Source organism: Primulina eburnea, chromosome 2 (assembly GCF_022965805.1).
Source record: "Primulina eburnea isolate SZY01 chromosome 2, ASM2296580v1, whole genome shotgun sequence".
In the NCBI taxonomy this organism is placed as follows: Eukaryota; Viridiplantae; Streptophyta; class Magnoliopsida; order Lamiales; family Gesneriaceae; genus Primulina; species Primulina eburnea.
Window position 1 is genome coordinate 44,613,512 of NC_133102.1, and position 25,618 is coordinate 44,639,129.

Sequence of the window (25,618 nt, forward strand, 5' to 3'; positions counted from 1 at the left end):
TGTTTATAATTTATTGATTAAATGAGGATCAAAATATTTTATAATAATATGGCTACATATATTTGATATACTAAAAATAAATTAAAAAATACAAAAGACCCAACAAAAATTGAACCTCAACCTCATGATTAAGAAATAGATTTATCACTAATAATGTGACTTGCTTTTATTTTTAACACTTTATTAATATTATAAGTGGGGTGAAGGTTAAGGATGTTAAAAAAAGACCAAGGAAGTTTCTAACCTACTCAACCTATAATAGTAAGAGATGAAATGGATGTTACCAAACTTCGCTATATTAGGTTCCAATGCGGGGTAATGAGATAGGTTCAATCCCTGGGTGAGCCAGATTGGATTTACCGAGTATGGAGTGTAACTCTACAAAGGGACGGATCTGGGACGGGTTGGATCAAGCTCGGCATCCGCCCAGTCTTACTTTAGACATGCTAATCTAACGTCGCAAAAAATTATATGATTTTTAGATTTTTTTACATACAAAATGAAAAAAAAAATGTTTAAAAAAATTAAATTTTCTTTCTAACTTTATATTAATAATATCTAAAAAAATATTATCACGAGTTAAAATATCAAGATTACATATCTGCTCAACTCGTGGACTTGTTTAATTAGATATAAGCCATCACGAATAGGACTGTGTTTAAACCTAACACATTGTCATCTCTAATCAAAGCTGAATTAAAAATTAAATAACTCAAATTCTTTAGAAAAATTACGAATATAATTTGTCATAAAATTAGGTATATTAATTATCAACAGTGTCGGACCTATAATATAACTTAAATTTTGGGGCCACCAAATTTTTAACTTTTTTTACTAATATATGTTGAATTTTGAGTTCATCTTATAAATAATGATTAATGGTTAATGATCAATAAGCATTCAGAAAAAAATCGATAATCAATATAAAATATATATACGTGAGTTCGTGCCAAAATAGACAAATTATTTATTACTCTACAACGATCAAGCTCGTTATCACTCGATTTCTCAGTTTTCTTATCTGTTCAGTTGATTTTTGACGCTTGGATGCATAATTGTTTTGATACATCAAAATTTACATATGTCGAAAGGAGTTTTTTCAAGTGAAGTTGCTCGAAACTTATTTCTGATCAACTATGTTATAAGAATGACTAAATGACTTGTCTATATTATCGATTAAAAAATGTTGGGAAAATTTATTATCCAAACTTAATCAATATTTTCGCTTCCAAAATTGCGAAATGAACAATATTCAAGTACTATGTACTGGTTCGAAACACGAATTTCGTATTTCGTTTGGATGATTTTGACTTTATTAGTATTTGTTTTATGACATATTATTTTGGTTATATATTTTATACATATTTTATTTATAAAATTCATGTTATTTATACTATAATATTTATCGATATAAAAAATATATGAATATTCTCATCTCAAGCATAAAATCTCAGATCCGACACTACTCACCAATGCATGAGCGAATTCAACTTGACCAATGAAAATGGTTTAGAATCCATTTTCAGGCAAGCGAATCTTGATCAATGATCCATGCTAGATTGGTTCATACCGGAACCGATCTAAGTGGTTTCGAGTTACATATTGATCTGGATAAGCATCCCTATATTTATTTGAGTATGTATTTTGTGAGTCGGTTTTACGGATTTTTATTCATGAAATAGATCAGTCTAATCAATTTACAATAAAAAATAATAAGTTTAACATAAAAAAATAAAAAAATTCATGGACGACCTAAAAAAATATTATTCTCGCAAAATTAATATGTAAAATCTTTTATCAAGAGTTTTGTGATATTACTATTTGGTATATTTTTTTTAATAAAAATGGAGGAATATTCGTTTATCATGCGAGTCAAATTCCCAACTCTATGCCCCCAACTTCTTGCAACAGAAAAATAATAGCAATAGTTATAAATAATAATAAAGATTTGGTTCGGGTTTCGGATATGTGTTGCCCCGATTGTGATGTGGCGACACGGTTACGTTTACCCATTAATCGGACAAATGTTAAGTCAACTCCTCTCTCCACTCTCTCCGGGTTGTTAATAAATGCGAAAAAAATAATAAAACAATCCGGACACGTCATCTAGAGGGAGTGATCCTCTGTGCACCGTCCGATTATATTACATTCGGCGCCGTTTTACAATTACTTCCCACAATCAACACGTGTAGAGTGTTATTTAATTTCGGCGGCCAGGATCGTCACTTTCAAGTCATCTACGGTCGTTGATTGCTTTCAGTTTTAGCCAACAACGTGGAAGGTGTTGATTCATAAATTTGATTATTTTAAATTAAAATATTTTAATTTTGACTTACAATTAATTAATACGAAAATATATTAGAGGCGTGACGTATTTGAATGTAAAATTTAAGTATTCATTTATTAAGTTATATATATATATATATATATATATATATATATAGAAAAGATAAAATGTAAACTTTGAACTGTCCAAATGTGCATATCGTGCAATAATATCATTTCATGTCTATCCAAATATTATGTAATGGCTGGTTAAGAATTTTAAAATCGTTATATTTTATATATTTGTATAGCAGGAAACGTGGAACGGGCATTGGGTTGCTTAAGAGTTATCGAATTATGGTAACATAATTTTATGAAGGCGATGTCATGAATCAATTTTGTAAGACAAAACTCTTATTTATATTACTTATGAAAAAATATTTTTTAAATAAGAAACATTACTTATTATTGTAAATATGAATATATTTGACCCGATGCGTCAAATAATCTCATACAAAACCTATGATATATGTATATATCTTTTTTATGGAAATAAGGCATTAATTTGGAATAAAGATACATAATATGATGCTATTTTACGGTAAAGATATGGACAAGAGTGAATAATGTGAAACAATTGAATATCACCAATATTATGCGAATATTCGGCAACTAATTTCTTTTTTTTTTTTCCCAAAACCGCTCAATTTTTCTTTAATTTCCCTCTAAAAATATAATACAATTTCGCAATTAAATTATTTATTGTTTTTATTTGACGGTAGCTATAAATAGACCAATAAATGTATTCCAGGTAAACAGCAAGACATTATTGAAGCTATTCAAACGCAGCTGCAAACCCCTTCTACGACATAAATGGCGTTCAAGAAATCATTAATCCAGCGCCTTTTCAACGTATCAAGAATCACCAGACTGGTCTCGGCAAATGGCCGGATTCCTTCTCCGCAGCCGGCCGTGAGTGCCGCCGCTCTCAATCTTCACGGAATGCCGAACGAACTGGCACTTGATCCGGGAGATAAAGGATTGTTCAGGCGATACTTTTACTCCCACTCGGCGGCTGCTTCGCCTCCGAAAATACGGTTCTTTCCCACCGGAGAGAAGCTCCTGGAGAAGCTTCGGGGGATGGATGTTGCGAGAGAGAGGATCAGGCTTGATGACCTTCGGCCGCCGTTGGCGGAGGAGGAGGAGCCGGGGGAGGTGACGGTGGAGGATGCAAGGAAGATTCTTTTGCTGTCGCAGCTAGAAATGGTGAAGTCGAGGCTGCGGCAGATTGAGAATAGCTGTGTTTCTTATTCGGAATTCTTGCAGATTTGTGTTAAGGAAGCATCGAATGAGGAACAGGGGATTGAGTTTTCTAAACTGTTGGATAAATCTGGGGCTGTTATTGTTCTTGGAAACACAGTGTTCCTCAGGCCTCAACAGGTTGGTTCTCCTTATTTTTTACGCATAAATCTGTCCAATGTTGAATTTTCTCGATCTTCCATGATTTGGTGTCGGCTCAGAGGAATGGATTTGGATTAAAAAAATTTAGTTCTTGTTTATTGGCTTTTATAAAATACTGACAAGCATTTTTTTTTATTGTGTGTGATGTGTTTGTTCCACAGGAAAACGAAACAACGTTTCGCACCCAGAAATCGTGCATCCGCACCTTATGCTTTGGATTTATCACAAATACATAGTCCCTTCAAAAAAAGACAAACTTTATACAAATATACCTATAGATTTTTATTCTTGAGACAGAAATATTATATCTATATTTATGATAAAAAATTAATATTTTTACCATAAAAATTAATATTTTAACATAAAATATAATATTTTTCATTGATAAACTAAATAGAATAAAAATCTTACAAAATTGATAAGAAAATTTTGCCCAATAATACAGGGAAGTTGTGAAAATGGAGACATTAATTTTTTCCTTTTTCCGAGTGGAAGAGTAGATCCATACAGATAACAAGTTGCGATTTGTTTTACTATATTTCAGGGAAAATTTTTAAAATTTGATTTTTTTGTTAATTTAGGTCAGAGCTGGTAGTGGCCTAATGGGATGGAATAAATCTGGGTGGGGGAGGGGTTATTTGCTCAGCCACTTTTTTGTTAGTTTTTCTTTGAAATATTGGCTGAGAAGGGAGTGAAAGAACACTTACAATTTCCTTTAATTTGTTTTGTGTATAATCTTGTTTCTAAACATAAAATGAGATGCAGAGATTCAATATTTGTAAATGCTTAAAAATGGCCATACAAGTAAAATGTTGTGCCCAACTTTATTTGATAACAGGTGATGAAAGCCATCCAAGGCCTAATCCCTCTCTCCTCACTGCACACTGCCCTCAATGATCCTACAATACTTGAAGAATTTCAAGAAATGGAGCAGCAGAAATCAGCCATCGACAAGAAAGCCGAGGCCCTCGCTAAACGCGAGCTCTGGTGTGGGTTGGGATTTTTGGTTGTCCAAACAGCAGCATTCATGAGACTAACATTCTGGGAACTCACATGGGATGTGATGGAACCTATATGCTTTTATGTCACATCCATGTATTTCATGTGCGGTTACGCCTTCTACTTGAGAACATCAAAGGAGCCCTCTTTCGAAGGGTTCTTCCAGAGCCGGTTTAACACGAAGCAAAAGCGTTTGATGAAGTTGCGGAATTTCGATTCAGAGAGGTATAATGAGTTGAAGAAAGCTTGTTATTCCGATTCACTTGCACCCCAAGAAAGGGATATGTCGTTTGGTTCATCACTTCTTGATCGTCCTCGGGGAACTTAACATTTTAGACATTGTATGATTAACATGAACTTCGACTCTTTTTTTTCTTTTTTCTTTTTTTCTTTTTATAATTAGCTTTTATTTAACCTTTAATTTGTTAGAGATGTATTTTCTTGGCGGCTCATTTTGTAACATACAATTTTTTTGAGGCCATTTGGCAATTGCATCGCATTTATTTTACTGTACCTTTCTGGTGGATTATAGTCAAATAATGCAACTAAGCATATGGATCGGGTTCTAACTTAAGCCCAAAGATAGACGGGTTTTTATTAAAAATAATTTAATTTTTAAAATTAATTTCAAAAATACTTTAAAAAAAACGTTTGTAAAACTATCTCAATCCGCGCTTACGAAGCGCGGACGCTGCTCACGTGGCGCACCGTCCGAGCTTACGAAGCACGGATGGTGTTTGCGACGGAATTTAGCGACGGACTATATATAGACCCGTCGCTCAAATTGAATCAGCGACGGTTCTAAAACACCGTCGCTAAATGTGAATCGGCGACGGTTACCTTTGCGACGGTTGTAAAACCGTCGCTACTTGTAGCGACGGATAAAACCGTCGCTAAGTTTAGAGTTCGAAATTTCTTACGTTGCACGCTAATAATATTATTAACAGCACTGCGAAAAACCATTTTTGTTGTAGTGAAGACATTGAAAAAAAAAAACATACAAAAATTAATCTCGAAATAAGTTTTTTCAGGAACTTCTACTATTCAACCTGGTTTTTTCAGTGAGTCGGGGATGACGGTCTAGGCTGATATATTGAATACAAAATCTCGCGATATAACAGTAAAATCTTGTGATATAATAGTAAAATCTCGTGATATAATAATTATAAATATCGTTATAACAATATATTGGTGGTACATTTAATATTATTCATAAAAAAATAGACTATAATTTATAAGTTAGCAGGATTTTCACACTCCGTCTTTGTCGAAAATCCTGCTGCCTAAACAAACCAAAATCAGTCATCTCTGACTCACTGAAAAAACCAGGTTGAATAGTAGAAGTTAGGGGTGGGAAAAAATACCGAAATACAGTAATATCGTGTCGAAAAAAATACCGAACTTACCGAAAATCGGGATACCGAAAATTTCGGATTTTCGTTATCGGTATCGCCACGAAATATTTTTTTTCCGTATTTCGGTATATACTGAAATACCGAAAATAATTTTTTATTATTATTATTTTTTAAATGTAAGTTCGGTATACCGAAAAAATGTCTGTATAGCGAAAATTTTTTCGGTATACCGACATTTTTTCGGTATTTTGACAAAATTTTCGGTGTCGGTATGGTACCGGTATGAACTTTTTCATACTGAAAATTCGGTATACCGCAGTATCGATATCGGTATGGAAAAATTCTATACCGATATTTTCGGTACAGTATACGGTACCGTAGTACGGTATACCCCGTACCGTACCAAACCCTAGTAAAAGTATCTGAAAAAACTTATTTCGTATTAATTTTTGTCTGTTTTTTTTCAATATCTTCACTACAACAAAAATGGTTTTTCGCAGTGCGCACATTGCATGCTGCAGAGATGCAAGCTGTAAGGTTATCTGCGGCGAGCAAAACCGTCGTTACAATGAGCGACGGTTTTGAAACCGTCGCAAAGATAACCGTCGCCGATTCATATTTAGCGACGGTGTGTTAGAACCGTCGCTGATTCAATTTTAGCGACGGGTCTATCTATAGTCTGTCGCTAAATTCCGTCGCAAGCTCCACGTTTGCAGCGTCCGTGGCGCAGCGTCCGCGCTTCGTAAGCGCGGATTGAGGTAGTTTTGCAAACGTTTTTTTTTTTAAAGTATTTTTGAAATTAATTTTAAAAATTATATTATTTTTAATAAAAACCCAAAGATAGACTAATATTTGAATAAGATTCCAATTTCATCTCATAGATGTATATTTTGAGGTAATCTGTTATGGCAAAAACTTGTGTAAGACGGTCTCATAAGTCGTATTTTGTGACACTGATATTTTATTTGGGTCATACATGGAAAAAAACATTAATTTTTCTGCTAAGAGTATTAATTTTTATGGTGAATATCGGTAGGATTGATCCGTCTCACAGATTAAAAATTGTTAGACCGTAACACAAGAGACCTATTCATTTATTATTATATATACTAGATAAATAAATATGATTCGTGGATAAGAATTGTGACACGTGATGTATAAACATTTAATATCGTTACACTATTTATTTTCACGGTAAAACCTATTCAGGTTTGGCAACACAAATAGTTAAAGGAGATGTAAAATTATAGAGAATTATGTGATGGAGTAGGGATTGAAAGATTGTAGAAAAAAGAACAAGTTTCTTTCATTTTCTTAGCTCTCGTTGAAATATGTCTGAATTTCCATGAGTTCAATCTACGTACAAAGACTAGAAAACACAATTTTTATAAAATGAAGTCCGAGAAATAAACTACTAATAAGTTAAATAACTTCAATGTCACTTACTCAGATAGACAATTATTCAATTTAATTATTCAATTCACTATTGAGATCTAAATTAATTATAAAAGTTGAAGTCTGTTATACACTTCAAGACTCTCATTTTTTAATGCTTAAACTCTTCAACTTTTAGATAACATATTTAAATTATTTTTTAACTCAAAAGTCGGAGTGTGTTCGTCCGGTGAACCCTGTCACCTCTGATGTTTGTTTGTGGCCTAGAATCTTTACTTGATCCAAGACGTATATAAAAACGAGTCAAAGTCGCAAGTGATAACCCACTAAAATTGTTTTCTACTAACTGCTTGAACTCGTTTAGGCCATCTCCAACCCATATCCTCTATTTTTCATCCTCTATCCTCTAAAATAGAGATTCACGATCTCTATTTTCAAAAACCTTCTCTAACCCATATCCTCTAAATATTACCAAATACTCTATTTCTTTAATTTATTTCATTTTCAACCCATTTCCTTTAAATATTAAAAATTACTGTATTTTTTTAATTTATTTCATTTTCAACCTATATCTTTTAAATCTTACCAAATATTTCATTCGACTCGTTTATTATTTAACTAAACTTAATTAATTCGCTAAACATAACACAACTACATGTGTATTCGATTCGTTTATTTAGAACAATACATTTATTTTGTCATCAAATTGCAAACAAAAGACAACATTCATCAAACAGACATAAACGAGTCGAATGAAATATTTGATCAAAGAAGAAAACAAAATACTAAGGATGAACCCTATGTGCGTTGATGAATCAGTCCGTGCATACTTGATCAAAGAACAAAAAAAAATTTGGCAAAAAAGAATGGAGACGGGGGATGGCTCAGACGGAACTTCTACACCATTTAGATAGTTCTTCGGAGGAACTTCACCATCCGGGTCCGACCTTCCACCATACTAGTGTTCTCTCATGATTGCAATGAAATAAGAATGTGTTTATCTTTATTGTTGTGTGTGTTTTTATTTTTATTTTTGGTGATATGTTTATCTTTATTGTTGTGTGTTTCTTTATTGTCTACTTTATTAGGCCATCAACAATCATAAAGATATTTCGTACAAATATTTGTGGACCCCTAATCCACATCATCAATCAAATATTTCTCTATTCAAATATCTCATATTTCACAATAAAATATCTCACACCAACCAAATATTTATGAGTCCTATTATTACTTTAATTAATATTTTATTTTCATTTAAATAAAATTATTTCACCACTTTAATTATTTTATCTATTATTTAGTATTATATTTTTTTATTAAAATGTAAAATTAAAAAGTTTAAAATTATGTATAATTAATAAATATTAAATAAAAATGAAAAAAAAATAAAAAAAAAATACCCTACTCGACCCAAGCTATCTTGGGTCGAGCAAACTGAGCAAACTCTTCACTTTGCTTGGGTCTCGCCTGGGTCGTGCTTGGGTCGTGCTCAACCAAAAAAAAAAACACTACACTCGACCCATCTCGACCCACCACGACCCAAAAAATAAAATTTAAAAAAATAACAATATCCGGTTACAAATTTGTAACTGGATATTGTCGTGGCACATCATGGTGTGCAGTGGTGAATATTTAGATGCAATGGATATTTAGATGACGTGGATTGGATTAAAAAATTGGCCAAAAAATTTGATAAAACTACAAAGGTTATATTGCAATTTTCATGATGACAATTTTGTAATTAAGCTATCCTCCATTTGCCTCCTCTATTTGAACAGTTATACTCCATTTTTAGAGGATTACTATTCCTTCCTCTAAAATGGAGTAGAGGAATGAAGATGGGTTGGAGGAGAATTGATGCTCTATAATGAAGGAATACTCCATTTTGGAGTTGGGTTGGAGATGCTCTTATAAATTAGGTGCAAAACTGATATACGATTACTTAGATTCATTAATGAGCAATATTAAATAATTCGAATAATCACAATTTTTGACTATATATCGAAAAAATAGTTAATTAATGTCGACACTGTCCACTTGGTTAAATGCCACCGCCTCTTTCAAAAACGAGAGAAGTTATAGGTTCAAAATAATAAATAATTAATTTTCGAAATTGACCGATTCAACTATGGAATATTAGAATAAATCAAAAGAAAAATATTATTCTTGTACTAATAATAAAATGCTCAAAAATCTATTAGCTTTTATAATATTTATTCCAACAGAAACAAATATTAGCAAGGTTTCAATATTTTACAAACTTTTAAAACCTTTGTTGCGTTAAAAAAAATCCATTTATCTTTTTGATAAATAATAAAGTTCACATTTCGGTTGCATAAATTCAACAGATAATAAGGCGCACATGTTTGATGAACCCTATTTCAAAGCTTTCCTGGTATATGTTTCCTCTGAAAATAATAGACCGATTACCCATTTAAATTTGAGTTTAATACATAGCGACATAAATGTAAGGGTTAGTTAGAAAAATTTCTTAAATTTAATTTATTCGATTGTTTTTTTTTAAATCATGATATTCATTTTTTTTAATATATAGCGACATAAATGTAAGGGTTAGACAGTCTCACGGATCGTATTTTGTGAGACGGATATCTTATTTGGGTCATCTATGAAAAATATTATTTTTTATGTTAAGAGTATTACTTTTTAATGTGAATGTCGTTAGAGTTAAACCATCTCATTGATAAAGATTCGTGAAATCGTCTCACAAAAAACTTATTCATATATTTTGTGGCCACCAAGTGTGATCAAAGTCGGACAATATCATTCCACCGCTTATTTTCAAATTCCAATATTCGTGATATTCGTGGAATTTTGTGTTCCCCAAGTGTGTAATTAAGTTTTCTCGGGAAGTGACACTTTCTCGCAACCTCAGCGATTCTACTCAAATAGAATTAATATTTTTAAAAACATTAATTTTTTATATTAAAAATATTATGTTTTATAATTATTTTTTATATTAAAAATATTATGTTTTATAATAAATATTGATTAATCTCACGAATACATGGACCACATATATTGTCTCACGAAAACCAACTCTAATTTCAATTCTCACACTTAAAAGCCAACTAATTAATTAAAAATTAAATGGATTAAAATAAAGAAATATTGTAATATTTATAAATTATATACAAATTTAAAACTTATAGTTTATTTTCGAATGAAATGATTAACTGTTCCAAGTTATCTGCTAATACAATGTAATAATAAAAAAAATAAAACATAAAAAGGATGGCATTGGTAATTCCCAAAATGAATGTGCAGTCGCAGACAATTCTGAATTCAAAATCTATCGAAGAATTATAAAAAATATAAATAAAAATCTTACACCCAAATAATTTAAATTTACATTATTATGAATATTTTATTCTTAATAACAATGTACCAAGTCAAGGGATAAAAGAGGAAACTTCAAAAAAATCTCAGACCTCAAATATCACGGCTTTTTATTAGCTCCAGCTTGGCTGCCTTTTCCACGGCGGCGATTAGGAGGTCGCCACCATTTCCGCCGCGTACCTTCCTCCCTCGAAAATGCATTTTAACGTAGAAATTCAAGAAAAGAAACAGAATCGCTCCATTTAGGACGGAATTGAAGATCCAGGCCCCAATCCCATTGCATCCACCTTTGATTATGTGCATCAGGAGCACCCCAATATGGCAGACCACATTGCAGCTCAGCAACACCATCTGGCAATTCACCACGAATGGGAAACACGCGCTTTGCAGCCCGATTTCCGTCCAGAATCTGTAGCCGTACACGACTGAGTAGACCAGCGTGGTGAGGAGGATAGCGAGTACTTGAAACGATTGCGAGAATTCGAGCCACAGGAAGGACGTGAAAATGAGGATCGAATTGTTGAAAAGTTTGAAGAAGGAAAGCTTCCGGCCGCGGATTATTGTGATGAAAGTCCGTAGCGCGTGGAGGAATCGGGAGAGGTAGAAGATGTACGACCAGAAGAACACGCGCCCGGAGGGCCGAGTCCCCAGGGGGAAGCAGAGGAGCCACTGAAAAGGAGTCGTGCGGTACCGCCGCCACAACCACCGCGTGTCGCGGATTTCAGCGGCGGAGGAGAGGAATATCCCGGAGAATATAGTTGCGGAGATGAGTGTCATGCAGAGAGAGTGCGCGGCGGGGATGGGACCCAGGGGGAGAGGGCGGCGGTGGCGGAAAACGAGGAGGAGGAGGAGGTGGATGAACGAGGAGGCGGCGACGTAAGCAGCGATTGAGGAGAACAAGAACGACCAGGTGGAACCCCATGATTGGGTGTGGCTCCACCGGAATCCAACGATCGACGGGTGATCCGATAGGTAATACCTCAGGCAGTGCAACAACATCATCGGCGCAGACGAAGCGGTGGCGTTGACCAGACGAGATAGGCGTTGGAAACCCCCCACCTGTACTCCCACAATTCTCCGTAACACGCGTGGTTGATTCTGATAGTTTTGTGTTGGTTGGGTGAAAAAGAAGGTGAAAGCAACGATGGCCTCAGAAAAGAGAAGCAATTCACTTTGCTAACGAGACCAGTATTATTATAATTTTAAGATTAAGATAAATGAAAAAGATGTCTATGTGTGTGTGTGTGAATTCATTTATTTTGGCACAACCAAAGATGCACGGATTAAATTCACAAATAAAGTTTTTTTTTTCGTTTTAAGATGAAATAGTGTAGCTTTTTATGATACAATTTCACGAATTTTTATACGGTTCAACTTTACCGATATTCATAATAAAAAATAATATTTTTCATGGACCACAAAATACGACCTATGAGATCGTTTCACACAAATTTTTGTCATGAAAATATATCATATAGATTTTGAGAAATAATATTAAATATGTCGTTTATAATTTATTATCGTTTTATTGTATGAACGAAGAAATTACTAAAATCAAATTGATTTAAAATGACGCTATTTGCATTATGAACAATTCCTATACATTAAAATATTTTCGAAAATGTTGAAGTAAAAATAGGTATAACGTTTTCTAAATTAATGGGGTAAACATTTACATTTTTACGTTGGGATCCAGTAAAGATAGCATTAGCAATTAATAAATAGACCGACGAACCGACTACCCGTGACAGAATCTTTAAACCACTTTCCCAACCACTTAGCTAGTAGTCGACGACCTGGAGCTGGAGATGTCTTTTAGGTCACACGTCCAAGGGAGGAAGCAATCCTTACACGATGGTGCAAGTGGCTCCGCTCGGATTTCCTCCGCGCGGTGAAATATTTCTGCACATATTTTTTTTTTTTTACATATTTAAATAAGTAAAAGCATTAATAAAAATTAAGCAAAAAAATTAAATGAGTTATTGGGATGATATAAATTTTTTTTATAAAAAAACCTATTTTATTCTGTATAATTTTTCTGTATGCTTTTATATTTAAATTATGTGTAACTTTAATTTTTTAATTATGTGCAATTTGTATTTGTAATTTTTTAATTGAAAAAAAAATAATATTTTAATATCATCTTACTATAATCACGTATGTAAAAACAGGATCAACATTTACAAACTTTTGAATTTTAATTAAATTAATCAGAATCTAACGCAAATTTTGAGTTTAATAAATACACAAAACTGAAGCCACAAATTCCTCGTTGATTTCTGTCTTGAGTATCATCAACTGTTAAATTTTGTTTTTTTTTTTTGTCGTGAGACTTTATACGTAAACTATGTTCATATTTATAATAATAAGTAATATTTTTTATAAATAACTCAAATAAATTTATGTCTCACAAAATTAGACCGTAAAGCCGTCTCACAAAATTTTGTTTTGATATAGTTATTTCTCGTTCATAATTTTGTATATGTAGTTGGGAAGGCATCGGTTTGAAATGGCCAATAATGATTGACGAAGAGTTGACAAAAATTTCGTACTCACATGGAGGCTTCTGATTGGCCAGACAACTACGGATAGTTTTTAAAATTTTTTTAGAGATTTTATTGATTTACTTTTAAATTCGAACTGTGAGAAGTCGTCGTCGCTTCTTTGTTTCTTGGCCGCAATATTGCAAAATTAGAATATTAATAATAATCGCTGAATTTTGTCGGTCGATATTGACGTCATACGATGACTAGGCCTTTACACGGACTTTGTTCATGTTAGTAGTAAAAGTTCATGTCACATGGTGTCACAAGTCGTATTTGTAAGACGGATCTCTTATTTGGCTCATTTATGAAAAAATATTATTTTTTATGCTAAGAGTATCACTTTTTATTGTGAATATGGATAGGGTTGACCGGTTCACAGATTAAAATCCATGAGACAGTCTCACATGAGACTCACTCATGTTCATATAATTTCAAGGGAAAAGATTTACATAAATTCTCCTATTAATAAGATTAATAATATGAAAATATATATTTAATCAAATTATTTTTCAAAATTAACTTGATGTATATATATATATATACAAATTAACTTGGTTATTGCATTTAAATATGTATACTTAAGTATAATAAATACCAAATATGTGGAATGAAATCTTTACTACATTTTCTATTGGTCTGATTTAACATAAAACATTATAAAAGGAATGGCCTTGTGCTGGAGAATAAGAAATATAGGCATATTAACGGGCTCGTTCATGTGAACTTTGGCCCTAGGTCCAATATAATGGTGGGCCTCAACATGGTATGGTGTGACTTTGTGGGCTGAGAAATCAAACGCTACTTTGACGAACCATGAAAAAGAGAGAGCACTTGAAAATTCTAGAAGTCGAACGACATCGTGACGATGTTTTTTTTATGCTTATGTTCAGTTCGGTATTCGTCATAATCTGAAGTGTTTTGATTTCCCGGCTGATTCTTGACAACCGTGAGTTTCTTGTGTTGTTGATCTTTTATGTGTTTATGATTGGGATTGATTTGAATTCGTATTCATAAGTTCTACATTCCTGTTACTGCATTTTGAAATTAAGGTTTATGACGATTTGACTCGTGAATGTCAGAATTTGATTGTCATATTTCCCTGTTTCTATTGGGTGTGATGTGATTTTAGGGAGAATTGGTTGGAATTTAGCGGGGGTGGAACTGATTTACGCTTGTTATGATCAGTATTTTACTGGTTAGGATTCTCTTAGTTGCTTCTTCGACAATTTGTTTTGGTTACGGGTTTAAATCATTCATCTTGTTCCACGTACATGAATCTTTTATTTTTTTGTAAGATACTAGGTTTTGTTACTAATTGAGGATACTATTTCGGGTTCATTGTGATTCACTCTTGACGGGATTTGTTTTTTTCCCTTTTGCGGTATTCTAGATAAATGACAGAAGCTCGGGGCTGGACTGCTAGGGCGTCAGGAAACTCGTCGTCGACCTCGGGGGGCGACCGAGATGAAGCCAGTGATTTTGAGTGTAATATTTGCTTAGATTTAGCTCAAGATCCAATCATCACCGTCTGTGGACATCTCTATTGCTGGCCGTGTCTTTACAGATGGCTACGTATTCACTCTCAATCACAGGAATGCCCTGTTTGTAAAGCCCTTGTACTGGAAGAAAAGTTGATTCCTTTATATGGCAGAGGGAAGACGCCAACCGACCCTAGGTCCAAACCCATTCCTGGTCTCGAAATCCCTAACCGTCCCGCAGGTCAGAGACCTGATACAGCTACACCACCTCCGGAAGCTAGTAACTTTTCAAATATGTTTTTGGGGTTACTGGGCTTTATGCCACTTGCATCTGCAACTTCTAGTAACTTTGGAGTGTCTACTGGTCTTCTTGGACATGTGTTTTCTCCTCTTTTGAGTGTCCACTTTCATGGATTTTCGAATGCAAACGGGTTGTTCAGATATCATCATGGATACCCCGGTTCAATTCGTGATCGTGGGAGACTAAATCCAGACACCAGTCAAGTCACGCAAGCAGCTGATGAGAATTTGAGGAGGATTCTTTTTGTCGTTATCATTTTCGTGCTTGTTGCATTTTTGTTTCTGTGAAGGAATTTTCTAGCTGTGTGATCTCCAGCCCAGGTTCGATTTTCTGGTAAGTTTCATATGCGCACACATGACCTGGTGTCATTTTGAACGAAAATATGTTCCTCTTTTATAAACTTACCGTTTTCTGCAGCGATCGTGATCGAGTCGTTTATCATATATAACCCTCGCCTTGCGCATTGAAGGAGATTTATTCATATTTGGATCCTTCACAAACCTATACTAATCTATCAACTGGTTTAAAAGGTAAAGGAAAATGTTTAATAAATAATCTCTCTTGAATTTATATTATGAAAAATTCTTTTGAATAACTCAGAAAAGCTACAAATAAGTCGCGGTTCTATTTCTTGTCTGCTTCATTGTAGTCTTCGTGTTCTGCTCTGCGAAAGTACCTGTAATACACATACTGTAATATTATCTGTTATCTGTGATTAAGGAGTAACCTCTCTCTCCCCTGTTTGTTTGAGAGAATATGTTGGGAGTTCTAGAATATCAAAGGATACAAATAAGTCGAGCAGTACGCATACGACAGCGTCTAGCAACCATGGCAAATTTGCCTTGATTTTATGCCAAGCTGTTGATCTCACAAGAATGCTGCATCATATATACCAATTATTAAAAACGTAATCTATGCTCCTAAGAACGCCTTTGGAGATGGTGTACCTGGCGACATAAGTAGCATTAGCAGCAAGCGCAAAGACAAACATGAAAGGATTCAAGCCCTGTGATATTAGATCCCTAGAGTCACTTTTCAATTCGTCTCTCAGTGGGAAAAAAGAAACAAAAGATGAGAATTAACTACCTCAACACTTCCTCTTTTAATCTGCTCAATCAGAAAGCAGAAACATACGTCAGATGCCAGAAAAAAAAAGGGGGGAAAATGGCTAGAAAACATCTGTATAGCCACTCACGCAACACTACATGAGACCTACATTTAGCCATATTTGAGGCAGTCTACCACCCATGTAAATGGCAGCCATCATCCATCCCAATGACTGGCCTAACACAGTTACTGATCCGCCTTCCTGCAATAGAAATACCTTATTATTAATCAGAAGCAAACAAATGACTATTTAATTTCGAAATCGTACCTGCAACAATTTCCTCCCTGTTAGTCCGACACAAACTTGCATCAAAGCGTTGGTGTCTGGTGGCAGGCTGATCGATGTAGCTAAAAATGCTCCGTATCCAGCCTGATGTAGCACAACGCACAATAATGGTCAGTATTCTTCTTTCCCTCAAGAATACAATTGTGGGATTTGCGTCTAAGTTTTTTTCAATGTTACCTAGTCAAATCCCATTCGAGTAATGTGCGTGTGCGTCACATTCGAAAATCCCACATTAATAACTCACTTCCAATAAATATTATTTTCGTTCTTTCACAATAACTCACTTCTAATAATTCCTATAAATACACTCATAACCATTATGTTACACTCTAATCAATACTTCAAAGTTTTAATTTTATCTTATCAAATGATTTCTGGTATACTTTCCCCCACACACAAAAAGAAGAAGAAAAAAGAACCTTAAATGCCAGCATAACCACTGGACTAGACATTTAACATTAGAATCGTCCCATGTTATACAATTATATTATACAAAATAAATGAATTTATTTAAACTGTAAGATGTTATTAAAACGACACAGCTTCTAAGTTATCAGGAGTAACATGCAACACAAACAGAATAATTCCAAGGAAATTAAAAGCGGGGCAACTACACGACATTTTCCACGCCGAGAAAGATCGAGATCCATTCGATATCGACAGTAGAGTTTTAGATCAACACATTCAAAATGGACGACAGAAAACATCTCATTTCCACGTTATCCGATTAGAATGATATGATAAACAAGAACACTCACAGATCTCGGGATTCCCTTAGGTTTGCTGGAATATTTCTGGGGTGTAATCTGAGTATCCTCATCATCTGAAGATGAGTCGTGTTCAAGCCCCACAGCAGAAGGGCCGCTCCTCACGGGGCCGAGATGAGGTCGGACCGGCGGAGTCGTGCTACCAGCCATTGATCTTGCTGACCTGCAATAGTAAGTATTTATTGTTGGTATCAAATAAAATTTGAACTTGGGAGAAGACTATGAAACATGGACGAATAAGAAACCTACGTATAGTAATAGACTTCTCTAGGTCTGCTTCTGCCAGGAATTGGGATGGCAGAATCAGCTTGCCTTGCTGGTTTCAAAGGTTTTTTCAAGTCTTCAACCTACACAAGAGTTGAGTCAATATTGGTTCTTTGAATGATCGAGAAATTGCAAAGAAAGTGGAAAAACCTCTGGGGTTGATTTCTTTACGGATCTTTTCTTCCATTTCTTGAAGTGATCATAGTATATGCTTTGCAGCACTAGTACCACTGTGCTTATTGTATAAAGCTGTTTGACAAATTCATTCAATTATGGGATAAAATAAAACTTCAGAGGTTGAATTTTTTAAAGAACATTATAAAATATTATGAATGTACACTTTAAAAATCATATAGGGAATTAATTTTCTCACCGCTGCTGTGTATAATTGAGTAGGCAACTGCATCATCCAGATATAAAATTACAATCCAAACATATATGAGTAAAACCTTGCATAGATTTAATACAAATAGAACATACCGTTGCTGGTTCAAGAAGGCAACCCACTAAGTTGAATATGTCACTGTCAAGAAAATTCAAACAGATTAATATATATCATACAAAATACGCAATATCAACCTGGAAACCGTACGTACTAAACTATTAGGAACCCAGAAATTAAATCACAAATAATAATATGTTTTTGTGGGAGTTCGTGATTATGATATGCAATAAATTTGTGACGAAAATGAAACTAACCCAGCAATCCAAGTTAGAAGAAACAAAAGAGAAACTCCATGACCGGATTTGGAGCGAAAATTAGTGATGATTTGCGGGATTTCTGCAACTCCCCAACACACAAGGCTCACAAGCCCAAAACCAAACGAGAACTCGTCTTTGACGTTGCATAGGCAATCGTTGAGGTATCTTTCCACCCAATATATGCATTTCTTTTGCTCTTTTACACAGTAATTCTTCATCTTAATTCTGCTCTCTTTGTTGGGAGTAAAAATGGTGGTGGAGACGAAAGTCAGAGTTAATGTGAAGATGGGGGAAGCACAAAGCTCAATTAAGTACTTTGAGGGATCCGCTGTGAGGCGACACTTGTGTGTTGTACGTGGACTCGCTAGCTTCCTTTTATATTCCATCATATATTGATTTTATTAAGAAATTATTTTGCGATATATCAGAACTGATGATGTCTACTGAAAGTAATCGAAGCCATAGATGGCGTCATTTATTACTGCATATATACTGCACCAGCACTCTGTGCATCAATGTAGCAGGAATTATTGGATAAAAATACATAATAATTTGATGGTTAAGGTATGCATTCACTTCACAAATAAATAAATTTAATCCTTCTGCATATATTTTACTGTTCGAGGAAATAGCAGTACACTCGAGAAAAACGCTGAACGAGACAAAGACAAGAAATACTATATCTCTCTCGTGCCGAAAGGTCATGACTCAGGTGCAGATGGCCATAAGATTAGATATGTATACTGCCCGTTATGAGGTGGACATTCTACTTATCCGTGACTATATCATAATTTTAAAATTATTTATTATCGAATAATAGGCACTGCAAGATTAATTCCTCAACTTTTGATTATCTCATGCAGTTAAGCTAAATGGGCATGCATCCATATAAATGTAAACGGAGGTTTCATGAATAACTGACCGATCAGGTTTTATTATATAATTTCTTCTGGAAGTTCATATCTGTGGTTGCTAGGTCTTAATTTCACTTATAAGAAATAAGCTGACCAATATAATGAATGATGGTCCAAAAATAGAATGCGATCGCGTGCAAGAGGATGAAATTTATTTAAATCTGCAAAAAGAGAGCATATGGAACAGTCAGATTATTATGGTCCAAAAGCGGCGACGTTGCGCCGCTGGAAGCAACTGGGGACGCGTGTTGGCTCACTGCACAGCACACATGGCTTCCAGATGAGTGTCATCGTCATCTCCATCCATCGCACCAAACAACTATGCAATCAACCAACCCATACTGACTCTCTCATGTTTATCTTCTGAATGTATATACGAATTAAAGCCCATTCTGTTGTTTTCTCTCTTTTGTCCTACTTACCAATATTGAGGCATATCCATGATGCTCTTTCTAAAAACTAATGTCTTCTTTTATTATAGCCCTCCACGATGCAGTGTGTGTTTTTTAGCTATAGATCATGATGGGATTGCCTAGCGCTAGAAGCTCAGTGATTTTTTATTTTTTAGTTTAAAGGTTTAATATTTTTTATCAATTTTTTTATTTTTTTAACATTTTATCTGTATTTATTAAAATTCAAAATTCATAATCCTTCTTTTAATCCGATATAAATTCTTCTTCGTAAAGTTTTTTCGTAAAGTTCTCCAACAAAACGTATAAAATTTTGGTGGATCCATTTTTTTTTTCTTGTTTTATCAAAATCGGTGTTCTAAAAAGCCCGCTTAAGCTCGCTCTTAAACTTGATACTCGACAAAAACGTCCCGCTTCGGAGAAAAGCGGAAAAATACGGTTAAACGGTAGTTTGACCGATTAATTAAGCGTAATTAAGACGTTTAATTAACTAAAGCACAATTAATCGCATCTATTTATTTTTTAAATTTTTATTTTGAATGTATGTCTTTTTATTTTAAAATAATAAATTAGATTTATAATTTAGACGTTTATTTTTTAATTTTAATTATGATTAAGCATGTCTGATAGTGATTTGACAAATATTTAACATTTTTTAATGTGATTTAATTGCAAAAACAAATAAATATTGTAATTTTGAGATTTTTATGTTTTTATAAATATGAGAATTAATGCATTAGACTTAAATTTATCATATTTATGTATTATTTTATCTATTTATTGGTTTGAGATAATTACAATTACACAAAAGATAAAAACATGTTTTTTTACGCTTATGCATGTGCTAATCTCGCTTAAACTTAAAAAATTTGGAGCTCGACATCCACGCTTCGGGACGCTTAACGCTGTTTAAAACCTTGATCGAAATAAATCAAATCAAACGGGCCGTGAGGTGTTATCATTTATATAATAGAACCCAGACTTTCGAATGATTAAGTATGGAACTGGCCAAGGCTGTTTATAGAATCAATTTAGGCATTTATAGTCCATATTCAGAAATTAAAACTTAGAGCCCAATATTTTGTACATTTCCTTGAACATCATAAATAAATAACATGGCCCGTATGGGCTTAGCTCAATTGGTCAACATCAGTAAATATTGGAGCAATGACCATGGATCGAGTCTCGCAAGCAGTGTGGGAGTTAAATTCCCTCCAATGAAGGGGAGCTCCTTGTGCGCGGCGTAGCATAAGGTCTAGCTGTTGCTGGTTGGCTGAGTCACCATGATTCACCTCCTCTCACATTCCTGTCGGGCCGGGAGGTGAGGAGCGCCTAAGGTGAGCGATTTCACCTTTTGGAGCAATAAATAAATAACATGACCAAAAATTTTCCTTAATTCTCTACTATTGAATTAAGATATGAATTTAATAGATTGAATAGATCGAAATATCTTATCATTACTATTTAATCTTTATTAAACTTGAGTCGTGTATAGTAATCGATTTCGTAAATCAATATGATATTGAACTAAATTTACATATACATGATCATTGATCCCACTTCATAAACTACATGAAAATATTAACAAAAAACATAAAAAAAAAAAAAAACTGAAAATGTAAAGAATTTTAAAAAAAAATCTCACAAATTTGTTTGGAAACCTAAATAAAAGTAAAAGTCCGACGGGTTATTATACATTCCATCAAAAGATTTCACGAGAATTGGTTACTCGCTTGCAAGAATTCGTGGGCATGATGCTCCTCCGAATTTGTCCAGCATATCTCGCATGCTAGGGCTCCCATGCATGCAACTCCTGCAATAGATGGTTTGTATAATTCTTTGCATGTTTCTCTCATCTTTCTACGTAAAACCTGGTCTCGGTGCAGTGCTTCAACCATGAAGGTTGAGAGGCATTGGAGAGGTCCAAGGGTGTTGATACCCATGGAAGACAGGCCCATCAATGGCCCTTATCTCTGGCCCATCCATAGCTCAAGTGAAAAACAAGCCCATCAAGGGCCCAGTTATTCTCCTATAAATACCAGGTTTGAGCATATAATTATGAATTCAATAGATGGTTTTCGGCAGCACCCTTAGCTGCTCCCCTCATATATCCTCAGTCTCTGACTTGAGCGTCGGAGGGGCTACGCCAGGACACCCTCCTGGCCCCCTCCTAACGATCTTATTTGTGATTTCAGGCTCAGGGTAATTTCAGAACCTGCGTCTGGACTAGTGACATTTGCTGGGAGCGGACCCTAAATTTCTCGTGAATATCAGGTGTATATACGCAATAGTGGACTACTGCTCGGCGGGATGGCCATGTAAATTTGTGAGGGGCTACAATTTAATATTCATATTGATATTGAAAATTGAACAAACTGTAGAGAAAAATAAGAATTTGGAATTTTATTTTCCTCCTCGTATCTTCCATCGAATCAATCGATCGGTTGGGTTTAATTGAAATTGTTGCATTAAAGTTTCAATCATATTGCTAGCTATAAAATTTGTATTTTTTTTTCATTGAAATTATACTTTTCATTTGAAGTAAATTATTATAATTATTATTACAAAAAATATTACTATTTCAGTTTCGTGTTGATTAATTTTGGGGATTTAACCAACACCTATCCAACTTTTAAAATAAAGAGAGATATTAAGAAAATGTAGTTTAAAAAAGGGTAAATTGAAAAGTTTGATGATTTTAAATTTTTATTTAAAATATCAAATAATTTTGATATTCAGCTATTTTGAAAAGTCATTTGCACATCTAACTTAAGCCTCAAAAGTACTAAAATTTCTCATCTATTGTTTCAAAATGATTGTTACGTTATTTAATTAGAGTATTGTTTGTGACACATACGATGCGTATTTTATGTAAAAAAATCTAGAACGAAATAGTTATTTTAAAAAATTTAAAATAAAAGCGATAAATCTTCAAAAGAAATTGATAGAAGATAAAGTAAATATAAAGAAAATTGTTAGTTTGAGATAGTCTCAGAATCTTTATCTGTGATACGAGTCAACACTATCAATATTCACAATAAAATTAATACTCTTACAATAAAAAGTAATATTTTTCATGGATGACCCAAATAAAAGATTTGTCTCACAAAATACGATCCGTGAGACGTCTCACACAAGCTTTTGCCTTTAAGCAAATCCAAAATTACACTTCATGTAGTTACTATAAGTTGCTCTTATATATATAGTATTAGATATTTGGGACTATTCGGTGCAAATGATGGAATATTAGTTAATTATATGGACACATGTTTGATTAATCAAACGCTTGAATCAAATTCAGAAAAAGTTGAATAATTACGTATTCATCTATATTATCTTGATATGATATCTCATGCACGAGCGGTACCAGAACAAAAAAAAAAACACAAAAGTTTGAAACTATTATAAATATGTGAATTCCACATGCAAATTTCTAAATGTACCTACTAAATCAACGAGCTATGACCTGATTAACAGCAGGAAAAACTTCATCTGCTTCAAATCTTGAGATCAGATATCTGTCATACATTTGAGGAGATGATTGAGTTAGAACACAGAGGCTGAAGACGATTTCCGCCATTTTTGGTCTGTCAGAAGAATTTTCAGATGTGCAAGCTCTTGCCAAAGTTGCCAAACTTAGAGCATCATCAATAGGATAAGAACCCTTCAAATTCGGATCCATCCATTCACTTAGCCTCTCCTTCCTCTGTTCCTCAATTTCCAAGATACCCTTTATTTCTTTCCACAACATCACGGCTTCCCCATTATCCTTCTTCTCCATGAATTTCCTCCCTGAAAGAATCTCCAGGACGACCACCCCGAAAGAGAATATATCAATCTTTAGCATGATAGAGGAGGTAGCAGTCCTCGCTGTGGAGAAATTTGAAATCTTGGCTTTGAAGTTTGAGTCAAGAAGAATGTTGTTTGCTCTGATATCCTTGTGGACTGTACTTGGTTGAGCATGTTCGTGCATGTATTGAATGCCATAGGCAACGTCTAGAGCTATAAACAATCGTTGGTTCCAAGTAAGGGATTCGACTGAGCTTCTTAAAGAAGACGACTCTTTCGGAAACAGCCATTCATCCAATGATCCATTCTCAGCATATTCACAGAGCATGAAAACGTTCCCACCGTTGTCTGAGGAGACACCCATTAACCTTACTAAATTGGCGTGGTTTACTCTCTGTAATATTTGAAGTTCCTCTGAGGCATCTCTTGTTTTTTTTATTGCAAAAACTTGATCGTCTATCATGCCCTTGTACACCGATCCTCTGATTCTATACCGTTCACTGAGGTTCACAGTTGCCTTCATAATCTCTTGCACATCATACATAACTGGCTTGCCAAGATAGCCAGATACTCCAGGAAGTATTTTATCTTGAACGGTTTTTGGCTCGAAACAATCTTCTTTAGATGCTTTCTTGGTTCTCTTAAGATCAGAAGTTTCTAGGGAAGAACTATTGCGGTTCTTATAGAAGTGGATATATGCAGATAGGACAAACAATACTATCAAAAGAGCCATAACTGAACATGAAATTGCAACGAGGATCCGGTGATGTTGGGACTTACCATGTGTTACTGGAGAAGGATATTGTTGCAAAAGAATTGTCGATTTTACTGGTATCAACACCGGAAGACATATTGCATCTGTGAAGTTCCTGTTATTGTTCTCTACCACAATATCTGACGGTGAAGCCTGAAACATGGCACTCACGGGCACTATTTGATCACCGGGCTGCCATACGTAAGTAACAAGGTATTGGATTCCTTTTTCTGAGTAAAATTTTCCGGGGCACTTACAGAGCAAAGGAAAGACAGCTTCCTCACCAATGGTCAGGTTAGTTGGATGCAACAAAGGGTTCATATCTTGGACCACAAGATAGTTTGTAAGGTTCTCGAAAGTCTTGATTGAAACGGAGTAGAAGCTATCATCTTTCTTTATTCGATAGGTGACGTTGGAAAAATAATGTTTCCCGTTGCAAGAACATTTGACTGGTATCAGCAAGAGCTGTTCAGGAAAAAGTATAGCATCCTCTGATGTAAGATTAGTGGCTGTAGCTATTTTCATTCGGCTGATCCCAAACAGATCAGAGATGCTTCCGAGATCAGAGTAAGGAGCTCTTACTCGGTAAGTTAGATATGTCTCACAAAAATCCATTGATCCCGCCGAGCATGTGAAGTCCGTGCGTGCTGTGTTGTTAGGCAATTGAGCGGCAACTCGACAGACCGAAAAAACCAAAGAAAACGAGAAGATTAGCACTAAAAAATCAAAAGAGGCTGCCATATTCTGTTTAATGAAAGTTGCCATAATCTTAGTGAGGTTCATATGTAACTGAAGAGGTTCAATGCATATATTTGACTAATTGTATGGAGTAAAATATAGAGCCATTGTCCCCTTCTTTGCTTGCAAACATCTTTCCTGTATCTACACCTGATGATTGATCAGTCAATTTAATAATACACATCTATTTAATTAATCAAAAGAAGGGGCACTCGACGCAACCGCTCTCACTTTTTAATTGGAATCATTCAAGATTGGTTGAACATAAAAAAACCAGGTTCAGACGGCATGAAATAGTCACTTCCAATTAATTATACATGCAGACATCAGCATAACAATTCAAGAAACAGAAATGTTCGTGTCCAAATCAACTTATATCTGTATAAGGTTGTAATGAAAATGCCAATAGTCAACATCAAGCTTGTCCTTTTGCCAAATAGAACAGACAAATTATGATGCCTTTTTTTCTTCCCCTATTATAAAAAACAACTTAACTTGACTCGACATCTACTTCAAGTTCATAGATAAACCATTCGTTAACATTTAACAATGTAAAAACACAAATATTGCCCAACAAGATAGCTGACAATCGAGCATAAAAGTGGGGCACAGGAGACAAATGGGAAGTGCTTCTTAGATTTACAAAAACTTGACTAGCTTGGAAAAGAGGTAATTTGCTGCTGGGGAAATTAAACGTCAGCCATCTTACAACGAAAGTTATACAGAA

At 34.4% G+C, this 25,618-nt stretch overlaps 5 protein-coding genes and 1 long non-coding RNA gene across 10 annotated transcripts; 3 read left to right on the plus strand and 3 right to left on the minus strand.

Moving 5' to 3' along the window:
* Window positions 1-3,028: 3,028 nt before the first annotated feature.
* On the plus strand, window positions 3,029-5,233 carry LOC140823563 (calcium uniporter protein 2, mitochondrial-like). The gene is made up of 2 exons (XM_073184972.1): window positions 3,029-3,705; window positions 4,565-5,233. The coding sequence occupies exons 1-2, from the start codon at window positions 3,139-3,141 to the stop codon at window positions 5,051-5,053; spliced, it is 1,056 nt and encodes a 351-aa protein (XP_073041073.1). The 5' UTR covers window positions 3,029-3,138; the 3' UTR covers window positions 5,054-5,233.
* Window positions 5,234-10,834: 5,601 nt separating this feature from the next.
* Window positions 10,835-12,099, minus strand: LOC140823565 (fatty acid elongase 3-like). The gene has a single exon (XM_073184973.1). The coding sequence runs from the start codon at window positions 11,835-11,837 to the stop codon at window positions 10,929-10,931; it is 909 nt and encodes a 302-aa protein (XP_073041074.1). The 5' UTR covers window positions 11,838-12,099; the 3' UTR covers window positions 10,835-10,928.
* A 2,060-nt stretch (window positions 12,100-14,159) lies between these two features.
* Window positions 14,160-15,862, plus strand: LOC140823568 (uncharacterized). Of its 2 annotated transcripts, XM_073184978.1 has the most exons (3): window positions 14,160-14,327; window positions 14,772-15,493; window positions 15,578-15,862. In XM_073184978.1, the coding sequence occupies exon 2, from the start codon at window positions 14,776-14,778 to the stop codon at window positions 15,445-15,447; it is 672 nt and encodes a 223-aa protein (XP_073041079.1). In that variant the 5' UTR covers window positions 14,160-14,327; window positions 14,772-14,775; the 3' UTR covers window positions 15,448-15,493; window positions 15,578-15,862. The 2 variants fall into 2 exon arrangements, with proteins under 2 accessions (XP_073041079.1, XP_073041080.1); XM_073184979.1 differs by lacking the exon at window positions 14,160-14,327 and adding an exon at window positions 14,384-14,576 and having other exon boundaries at window positions 14,772-15,862.
* On the minus strand, window positions 15,577-18,728 carry LOC140823567 (vacuolar histidine transporter YPQ3-like). Of its 2 annotated transcripts, XM_073184975.1 has the most exons (12): window positions 18,284-18,728; window positions 18,065-18,107; window positions 17,958-17,984; window positions 17,735-17,833; window positions 17,570-17,667; window positions 17,312-17,483; window positions 16,536-16,637; window positions 16,377-16,469; window positions 16,247-16,267; window positions 16,108-16,166; window positions 15,948-16,038; window positions 15,577-15,862 (listed from the first exon to the last, which is right to left on the minus strand). In XM_073184975.1, the coding sequence occupies exons 1-12, from the start codon at window positions 18,673-18,675 to the stop codon at window positions 15,785-15,787; spliced, it is 1,275 nt and encodes a 424-aa protein (XP_073041076.1). In that variant the 5' UTR covers window positions 18,676-18,728; the 3' UTR covers window positions 15,577-15,784. The 2 variants fall into 2 exon arrangements, with proteins under 2 accessions (XP_073041076.1, XP_073041078.1); XM_073184977.1 differs by having other exon boundaries at window positions 15,577-16,038.
* On the plus strand, window positions 17,354-19,810 carry LOC140823569 (uncharacterized). 3 transcript variants are annotated; one of them, XR_012116236.1, is made up of 5 exons: window positions 17,354-17,491; window positions 18,288-18,447; window positions 18,531-18,637; window positions 18,715-19,569; window positions 19,682-19,810. It is a non-coding gene; the product is annotated as an uncharacterized lncRNA (long non-coding RNA). The 3 variants fall into 3 exon arrangements; XR_012116237.1 differs by lacking the exon at window positions 19,682-19,810 and having other exon boundaries at window positions 18,715-19,043; window positions 19,150-19,262; XR_012116238.1 differs by lacking the exon at window positions 19,682-19,810 and having other exon boundaries at window positions 18,715-18,850; window positions 18,922-19,039.
* A 3,224-nt stretch (window positions 19,811-23,034) lies between these two features.
* On the minus strand, window positions 23,035-25,618 carry LOC140823566 (serine/threonine receptor-like kinase NFP). Its single transcript, XM_073184974.1, has one exon. It carries the CDS (start codon window positions 24,934-24,936, stop codon window positions 23,062-23,064), a length of 1,875 nt encoding a protein of 624 aa, XP_073041075.1. The 5' UTR covers window positions 24,937-25,618; the 3' UTR covers window positions 23,035-23,061.